Source organism: Abramis brama (assembly GCF_963993115.1).
Source record: "Abramis brama genome assembly, chromosome: 5".
Taxonomy (NCBI): Eukaryota; Metazoa; Chordata; class Actinopteri; order Cypriniformes; family Leuciscidae; genus Abramis; species Abramis brama.
The window spans coordinates 1062501-1073163 of NC_139967.1; the positions used below are offsets into that span (position 1 = coordinate 1062501).

Genomic DNA, 10663 nt, shown 5'->3' on the forward strand with positions numbered 1-10663 from the left:
GCATTTTACGTTTATGCATTATAATTGTCAAATATCTGCTATCTAATGTATAACCCTCTGAGGTCAGCAAACGCGCGGGCGCGTTTTGCTGGATTTTCTCCACATTGTAGCACTATAAACTTAAATTACTCCGTCATTTATGGTCATACAGAAAAAAGAAATACAAAAAAAGAATCTGTGATATTTCTACTTTTGTATGTGTCCACTTACAATCAAATCAAAACATTGTGATTTTGTAAAATAAAGAAAATAAACAGGGTGTGCGTTCTGCCTCTCCGTCGCGGTGAACCTTTTTTTTCTTGAGCACGTCTATAAACTGAAACAAAACTCAGCGAATACTTGTCACACATTTATGAGCCATATACCTTTATAAACATTTAAGTGTGTACTTTTAAATGATCGGCTTCAAACTGAAAACAAATATTCTCTGTTTAAGTAATTTGTATAAAACCAACCAGATGTCCAGCTTCTCAAACGCTTCCTAATTATTTTTAATTTACCACGCCCACTCGCGCAAAAGATATTCACATGCAAATCTCCACATGGAACGCGATCGCAATCATTAGGCTTACCTCAAAAACAAAACACTTCAAGTCTCTGCTTTTAGACGCGCCTGATCTTACATTGGATTTACATCAGAAGAAGAAGAACGCGATTTGAAGACAAGAAAGATGTAAGGTAAGAAATTCTTACATATTAGTTTGCTATTGTTGCATAAATGTCACATTGCAGTTGAACTGTTGCTAGATATATGGTGAATATTATAATATTTAGACCCGTGTTTACTGTTACTGTGTTTGTGGATATCTGCTCAAACGTAGATATGTATATGGTAACCATAATGTTTTAAATTTGAGCGCGATCGCGTTTGAATGTATCATATTTTGGATCGTGATCGCGTTTGAAAAGCAAACGGCTTCATGTTTTTACTATTATCTCATTTCATATCATCATAACGAATGGAAACATTTGAAGTAACATGATAATCAATATATTTTTCTCTAGCTTAGTTGTTACTGAAATCTTTTGGAAGATTTATACTGCTATAGGTTATTGTTATTATTATTTTATCCAGCACTGCGCATAGCTTATGCCTACAAGGCACAACAAACCTGGTGTTCATTATATTATATATTGTTGGAAACACTTGTGTGTGTGTGTGTGTGTGTGTATTCTGTGAATTTTAAAAAGCAATTTTAACCAGAAAAATCTAAAATTTATTCCCAAAATCGTGCAGGCCTTTCTCTTAATATCAGTATGTTCACTTTTTTTTTCAGGGCCCAGATGCCACTGAGGACTTCAACATTCACATGAGTCTCTGTACATGAACATGGTAAAGTGAAAATCAAACACCTTGGAAATGAAAGGTGTGTACAATGTTTTTAGGAATGGCACAAAGGTCTCTGTCTTTGGATCATTGTTTTCAATAAGTGCTTTTTTGGCATTCGTTGTGTATCTTTGGACTATGTTGTGTTGTAAATAAATCCAAACAATTTAAAAGCCATTCTTTTTTAAATCTCCTCATTTACAGTATTGTGCAAGGTTGCTCAGAATGATAGGGGCCTGATAGCTCCTAATAGGGCCGTTAGGGGAGGGTCTTTGTCTTTCTCAGGTGTGAAAAGCTTACATATTAATGACCTCTCGCATAAAGCTTTTTCACACAAAACACGTCGTAAAATTTTTAAATCAATATATTGTCTTATCTGAATGAGCAGTCGGGGTGATTTTCACATAGTTTTAGAGCAGATATTCTAGGCTACGTCATACAATTTTCAAAAGTCTTGTGAAGAAATAATCAGTATGGGTTTCATGGCCTTATTTCAGTGAGAATTTTTTTTTGTATTTTCACAAACCACGCATAAATGTCATTATCTCAAAACTACAAACTTTTACATACATGCTGCTGATATATTATCGTAGCAGAGTTTGTGCTGAATACAGTGTAATTAGACTTTAGCCATGAAAATGGCACAAGTAACAGATATAACCAGAAATGTCAGAGCATGTCAGAACACCTCCAGGGCCCAGAAAACAGCTCAGACCTCAGAGGGATGAAGCAACTTTCAAAAGAGCAACATGAGCAATTTTGTCTGTTCTTGTTTGTCCACTAATTGTTAAATATGCAAATAATATGTTTTGCATAAAACTTGATTGCTATGAAAATGTCCATCATAAATATTGTGATGTCATCAACATGCTGAGTTCTGATTGAACTGTTTAGTTTAAATAATTAACATTTGGATATGGAGATTGGAGAGGAAGTTTTAAGCTCTAAAAGCCCTGAAAGAAACATTGTGTGTGTGTGTGTGTGTGTGTGTGTGTGTGTGTGTGTGTGTGTGTGTGTGTGTGTGTGTGTGTGTGCAGGACTCGGGAGATTCTCCAGCGATCAGTCTGTGTGATCTGAGGAGTTTGAGTGACAGTGATCTCGCAGCGGAGCTCACCGGCGCCCTCAGGAGGTCAGCACTCATCTAACACATCTAACAATAGACAAATATTCAAAATGATTAAAAAAAGAAAAGAGTTTGCACTTTTTTTTCTTTTTTGAGTATCATATTTGTTCCATCATACTTTTATAGCATATATATAATATGAAATAATGAGAATATGGAGGAAAAACAGCTCAATTTTATTTTATTTCAGAGACTGAAACTGAGCAAAAATATGCAATTTGCTGCAGATGCTGATATTAATATGACAAAAAGTAAGATGAAATTCTGATGCTTGTAATGTAAATCAGTGAGATCTTTATAACAGTAAAGCAGATACTGACATAAAATGCATATAAATATCAATATCTTCCAATAATAAGTCTTAGTAAGATGATATTATAATGCTTAGTTTTATGATCAAAGCTCTGTAGTTTTAAAACATATAATGCAATTTAATGATGATTGAAAGATGAACTAATAAACCTTCCTCAAAAGCCTGATGATCATATTTGATACTCGTGATATAAAAAATAAAAAAGATGTCTGGATAATCAAGTAAACGTTGAATACAGTAAGTGTCCGTGTTGAAATATTTCTGACAATATTAAAGTTTTTATGTTTACTTGATAAAAATCAGTAAAGATTTTAGAGCAAAAGAACTGAAGGTGGATAAAATTAATCAAATAAATAAAAATAAAAACATTTTCTAAGTTTCTTTTTTTGTGTGTACAAGGGTCTATTTTATTATTTTGTAATTTTTATTATTTTTTTATATTTCCTTTTTCTAGCTTTAATTTCATTTTTATTTTCAAACTTTTAATTTAAGTTTTAGTAATTTGTGTAATTTACCTTATTTTTGTAAGTTGCCAGTGCAAGTTTTACATATAATATTTATATTTTATTTCAGTTAACAAAGACCATTTTAATAGTTTAGTACAATAACAGCGCTGGCGTTCATTAGTGTGTGTGTGTGTGTGTGTTGCAGAGAGAAGAAGCTGAAGGCTCGTGTTCAGGAGTTGGTCTCTGCGTTAGAGCGACTCACTAAGAGCAGTGAAGTCCGTCATCAGCAGTCAGCGGAGTTCGTTAACGACCTTAAACGAGCAAACAGGTACAACACACACACTCTCACACACACACTCTCACACACACACACACACACACACACACACACACACACACACACTCACTCACTCACTCTCACAATCACTCTCTCGCTCACACACTCACTCACTCACACACACACACACACTCACTCACTCTCACAATCACTCACTCACTTACTCACTCTCACTCTCTCGCTCACACACTCACTCACTCACTCACTCACTCACACACACACACTCACTCACTCACTCACTCTCACACACACACACACACACACTCACTCTCACAATCACTCACTCACTCACTCACTCTCACAATCACTCACTCACTCACTCTCACACTCACTCACACACGCACACACTCACTCACACACTCACTCACTCACTCACTCACACACTCACTCACTCACTCACTCACTCACTCACACACTCACTCACTCACTCACACACTCACTCACTCACTCTCACAATCACTCTCTCACTCACTCACTCACTCACTCACTCACTTACACACACACACACACACACACTCACTCACTCTCATAATCACTCGCTCACTCACTCACACACTCACTCTCTCAATCACTCACTCGCACGCACACACACACACACACACACACACACTCACACTCACTCACTCACACACTCACTCTCTCAATCACTCACTCGCACGCACACACACACACACACACACACACACACACTCACACTCACACTCACTCACTCACTCACTCACTCACACACTCACTCACTCACTCACACACTCACTCACTCACTCTCACAATCACTCTCTCACTCACTCACTCACTTACACACACACACACACACACACACACACACACTCACTCTCATAATCACTCGCTCACTCACTCACACACTCACTCTCTCAATCACTCACTCGCACGCACACACACACACACACACACACACACACACACACACTCACTCACTCACTCACTCACTCAGACTCATTTGATTGTAATAATCATTAGTGATGACAGGATTCAGAAGCTGTAGATCAGCGTTCCTCAAATCCAGTCTTGAGTTTCTTTATTAAGTTCCAACCCTGATCAAACACTCCTGAAGAATCCAGTCCAGATGTTCATCATCATCATCATCATCATCATCATCATCATCATCATCACACGCCCCCTGCTGCCTGAACACACTCACTGCAGGCGTCGGTCCTGAATCAGTGTGTGTGTTGTTATAGGGTTGTCTTTATACCATTATAATGTGTTAAAGGAACACTTCGACTTTTTGGGACTTTATCTTATTCCCCGTATCCCCCAGAGTTAGATAAGTCCATACACACCTTTTTCATCTCCGTGCGTGCCGTAAGTCTGTTTGACGCACCCACCGCTAGCCTAGCCTAGCCCAGCAAAGACTGGATGTAAAGTTAGTTGTTTCAGTTAGTTGACAGCAATTTTTCTAATTTTCTTTGACGTTTTTTTTTTTTTTTCATTTTATGGACTTTTGTCATTTTTATTCATTTTTTAATAGTTCTAACTAGCTTTTATTTATTGTAATTTTCATACTTAAGTTTGTTGCCAAAGCAATGTTTCTCATTTTTAAAAATGTTTGTTTGTTTTTAATCTATTTTTATATTTTATTTTGTGCTTTTTGTCATTTTTATTAGTTTTTTTACGTTTTTATTTTTCTCTGTTTTTATTTTAGTTTTTGTGATTTTTAGTACTTCAACTTCATTTCTAATTTTCATCAACTTTTTACGTTTAAGATTTTGTGTAATATTATTTTATTTTTTTTGTTGCTTTTTTCATTTTTATTAGTTTTTTACCTCTAATTTAATTTAATTTTTAATAATTTAGTACTTCAACTTCTTTCAGTTGTTTTCTTTTAAGTTTTTTTAAGTTTTCATTTTTCATGTTATGGACTTCTGTCATTTTTATATATATTTTTTAATAGTTCTAATTAGCTTTTATTTATTGTAATTGTTGCACCTCAGTTTTTTGCCAAAGCAATGTTTCTCATTTTTATTTATTTTTTATGTTTAAGTTTTTCATCTATTGTTTTCATCCATTGTATTCACATTTCAGATGGAGATTATGAATCGGTTCTCGACTGCTATTCCTGCCGTTCCCGGATGTGAAATGTTTTGAATTGAAATATTCACATCTTAAATATACGACCATGTTGAATTTCAGCCCATTAAAATTCAAGCAGGGTTATTAATGCAATGCATATTTGTTTTTCAAGTAGTGCAATTCAACAAGCTTTTGTTTCAAAAACATTTGGCTTTTTTTGTTATTTCCATAAGTGTCTCAGCTCATGCAGCGTGTGTGTGTGTGTGTGTGTGTGTGTTCGCAGTAATCTGGTGGCCGCATACGAGAAAGCCAAGAAGAAGCATCAGAACAAGCTGAAGAAACTGGAGTCTCAGATGATGTCGATGGTGGAGCGACACGAGACGCAGGTGCGAATGTTGAAACAGCGAATCGCTCTTCTGGAGGAGGAGACGTCTCGACCACACACCAACGAGACCTCGCTCTGATACACACACACACACACACACACACTGCGGGACGTTTCCTACTATATTACAGGATCCTTCACCAACAAATCAAAACACGAGAGGAATCTCAGACAGAAACCATCGTTTATTCTGAGGAACACAAAAGAAGACGTTTATCAGAATGTTCACGCTGCTCTTTTACATGCAAAAACTGTTTATAGTGACTGTCAGGATACAAAACAGTTATTAAATATTCCATAACTCATACGAGACATGAAGCGACGGGTCAAGTGTGAGTCTCGTCACGTGTTTTATACCGTTTCGTTTTTCCAGTTTGTAATTATGAGGTCGACAAAGACTGGTTTTTATGCTTTTGTTAGTAAATATGATGAGGTGAGCTGAACACAACATAAATCCATTCATAATTATTTAAACCGACTGAAATGGACATGTTAAATCAGGACTCAATACTGACTCAGACCTGGTTCAGTTTAAAGACATTACAGCCAGAATGCAGAGAATTGAGTTTTTCCAGCAATAATTGAGAATGAGCCACAGATGAAAACTCATCATTTACAGGAAGTTTATAAACTACTCTGAAATATAAATGACTAAATTGAGGCTGAACAGATTTACACACTTCAGATCTGTAGAATGTATAAATTATAAACTTCATTAACTGAAACTCCACTTGCGTTGATTCTTTATCCGCCGGTTATTTTATCAGGAACACTTTACAGTAAGGTCTCATGTAATGAATGCATTCATGAACAAAACATTAACAATATGCTGTCTGTATTTATTCATCTTTGTTAATGTTAGTTAATAAAAATACAACGTTTCATGTTAGTTGACGCTGCGCTAACAGATTTTATCCCTCTGGAGCTCTTGGTCATTTTTGACTGAAAAATTTTACGTTTTGTTTTTTTTAGGATTTCTTTTCATTATTGGAATGTTACGAAACTTCGTAAAGGTTTTAGAACTTGATATGTGAACACAAAAAAATCACACTTGTGCTCCTCGACTCAAAAATGGAAATGAATGAGAGACGAGTTTCCTCTAGTGGAAGCGTTTGGTACTGCAGCTGAACAACATCTCACTGAAAGATCCGTTTGGAGAGATCAACCTCACATTTGTAACGCAACTTGTTTAGATTTATAGCTTTGATTTTCTCACAGTTTTAGAGTAAAAGTTTGGAAAAAATTTTTTGGAAAATATATATTTCATATAAAAATTGAAAATATTATTTATGCATTTTTCATAACACATCAGCAATAATCTGCTATGTATCTTCTTTAAAAAGAGACCAAACTTCAGTCTGAGAGTCAAAGCGTTCAGGATGGACATTTCATTTTCAGCTCTATGCTCAAAAAGTGAATAAATGGATTATAAATACAGCGTAAATATAATTTAGTACCATAAAATCCCCTAAAAATACAAAATATATGTAAAAAAAATAAATCATTATAGAACTAAAACATGCATTTAATTGGGGAAAAACATTAATTGTGTCACACGAAGACCACCAGAGGGTTAAACTGTACTAGTAAATGTTGAAATTAACATTAACTAAGATTGATAAATGCAGTGGAGTTATTGTTCGTTGTTAGTCCATGTTAACTCGTTTAGTTGCAACAATGTAAAGTCTTAACATTTTTGTAAAATTTCAGTGTCACATTTAAATCCCAGGCATGAATTCATATAATATCTGTCAATGTTTTGCATTGATCATCAGATTGTCTCCGTTCACATTCCTGCTGTTCCAGACTCATATCGTCTTCAGAGAAAAGTTCATTTGTTCACATGAGAATTAGATTTTTCCTTTTCCTGATCAGGCAGATTAATGCAAATTCCAAGATTTCTTTTTTTTTTTTTTTATAAAGTGCATATTTTTTTTTACAAAGTGCAATGCATAAAAAGTGTTATTATGAACATCTAAAAAAAAAAAAATTTTTTTTGGCTGGAAAAATGACATTTTTGTGTGAAATGTTCATGTTGTCTTCGTTTGCATCCAGAGTGTAAAATCACAGTATCAACAAATCTCACATTTCAGTTTATGCACAAAAACAGGTTTGATTGTCCTCAACACCACAGACGCACTTTCACCGCATTGCCTTGAGTTTTTATTTCCCTCTGCTGAATATCAAGACCTCAAACTCCAGATTTATATGATATTGCAACCGTTCACGCGCTTGAGCTCCAAACGTCAGCGATCCAGTGTTGAGGTCACGACCTCCTTAATGGTTATTATGCATACATGGTTTTCATTCACATTTATCACTAATGACACTGACTGTGCTTGACATTTGGTGAAATATTCGATGCAATAGAAATGCATTCTGTCATTGGACCGAGCATTTAATACAATAATCCATCATTCATAACGCAGATTGATGCTGGACGATCAGATGTCAAGAGCAATGATTTACTTCCTCCTGGTTTGACTCCGCATCAGTAAATAAAGGATAAACAGAAGGATGTAGTGAAAGAGATGATTTAAAGACTATGAGATGCTTGTCCTTCCTTATGAAAAGTATATTCATATCCTGGCTGGAGAAACTATAAAGGGGTTTGTGAATTGTACTTTATTTGCACAGATCTGTTTATGAATCAAATCTTTGCAATCGTTTTGTTTTATTTTAATACAGAATGTATTTGTTTATATAATAAAGAAATAATGCAACACTTCATGTAAATGGTCCTGTTATTTCCTGCATTTGTTTAAAGCCAAAGTCATTTGGATTTAAACTTTATTATTCCAGATAATATTTCTGCGGTTAAACTCCATATTCAACTGAGAAAAATGTAGGTTTTAATGAAAGATTTTTCATGAAACATTAAAAAAATCAACTTTTTTCCTTAGAAAAACATGCACTGATAATTCATGCGCGTTCATATGATACACTCTGAGTGCGTCATGTTTCAAGTGGAAAAATAAAGAAAATATACATAAAATAATTTTATAATTTTTTATAATTATAATTTTATATATAATTTTAATAAGCATTACTATTTTAAATGTTTTTGAAAGAAGTTTATTCTGCTCATCAAGACTGCATTTATTTGATGGAAAATAGTGAAATATTATTCCAATGTAAAACAGCTGTTTTCTATGTGAATATAATAAGAGTAGCAAATTAGCTCAAAAGGGAAATATTAATAATTATTCATAACTTTTTATGAATATTTGGATCAGTTAAGCGGATTAACTTGCTGTAGCTACATTAACATTATGATCCATTAATCAGTACGTCCTGTGAACACTCGATATTGATTATTAATAGAAATGTTAATTTCCAGGGTTAAAATAACTCTTACTGTACAGTTTTACACAGAGCATGTAGTCCGAATCTGGAATCATTAAATTCACTATGTATATGTATTGTGTACAATTAAATCATGAACACAACTAATCTAAACACACACACACACACACGGGTAAAATGGTGAGTGACAGAATGAAACCAGAAGCTGGAAATGAAACTATGGAAAAGAACCATCAGCTTTCTTCTTTAAAAGCATCTCATTATGAGGCGTCTACCGCTTATTAACATGTTCTGGAAAATATATATAGTATTTATTCATTTTCCTAACGCATCAGCAATAATCTGCCATGTATCTTTAAAGCTGCAGTCTGTAGTTTTCCCTCTTTGTCGCCATCTCTGTTTGAAATCTGCAAGTGCAGTTATTGGCGGAATGATCAGCTGTACGTGGGTTGTGCCTCGGCTCGGCACAGCGCGGATGAATCCAGTGTTTGGAGGAGAATGTGCGGCTGTCAGTCGCCGGTGTGGATCCTGGCGTTCGCAGTCACAGATTCTTCTTTATGGAAGTATGACCAACATAAGAGTTTTCTGGATCCGCCATCAAAATTATAAGTTTAATTATATCAGGTAAAAAAAGAATCAAGACACAAGACAGTAAATCACAGTGTTCTGTGATGCATGTTCATTTACAGATCAGTTTGCCTATTAATGAATGCAGGAAAGTGTGTTTTAAGGGGTGTGTGTCTGATTTGTCTCCATCATGACAAGTGTAATTTATTCCTGAATTTTCAGCATCATTACTCCAGTCTTCAGTGTCACATGATCCTTCAGAAATCACTCTAATATGATTTATCATCAATGTTGTAAATATGTTGTGCAGCTTAATTTTTTTTTTTAGGATTCTTTGATGAATAAAGTTAAAAAAAGAACCGTATTTATTCAAAAATGCATATTTTTTCTAATATAAATCTTTACAATCAATTTTTTTTTAGCATTCATGCTGAATAAAAGTATTTTTTTTCAAAAAGAAAGAAAAAAATGACTGACCCCAAACTTTCGAAGCGTTTTGTATATTGTTACAAAAGATTTCTATTTTAACCAAATGCTGTTCTTTAACTTTTTATTCAAAGAATCCTGAAAAAAAAGTATCACATGTTATGCATTATATGCACAAGTAATATGCAAACATAGTCAGTGTTCTGTTGTCATGTTTAATGAAACAACCATTACATTTATTAAACATCTTATCTTTGGGGATTTAAGACCAGATTCATTTTATGTTCTTAAAAATTAAGGATTCACCGATATGAAGATTTTGTCCGATACCGATAATTTTTATATTTGAAAGCCGATAACCGATATATCAGCTGATAAATCTAAATCCAAGTTTTTATATAA

At 34.4% G+C, this 10663-nt stretch overlaps 1 protein-coding gene across 3 annotated transcripts in view; it reads left to right on the plus strand.

Moving 5' to 3' along the window:
• Window positions 1-8692, plus strand: part of mcc (MCC regulator of WNT signaling pathway) — a 91381-nt gene extending 82689 nt beyond the window's left edge. For all 3 annotated transcript variants that reach the window (XM_084114922.1, XM_084114924.1, XM_084114923.1), the window contains 3 exons: window positions 2365-2456; window positions 3415-3537; window positions 5861-8692. In XM_084114922.1, the coding sequence (XP_083971048.1) occupies window positions 2365-2456; window positions 3415-3537; window positions 5861-6041 (396 nt within the window). In that variant the 3' untranslated portion in view covers window positions 6042-8692. The remainder of the gene's footprint in view (window positions 1-2364; window positions 2457-3414; window positions 3538-5860) is intronic.
• The last annotated feature ends 1971 nt before the right edge of the window (window positions 8693-10663 follow it).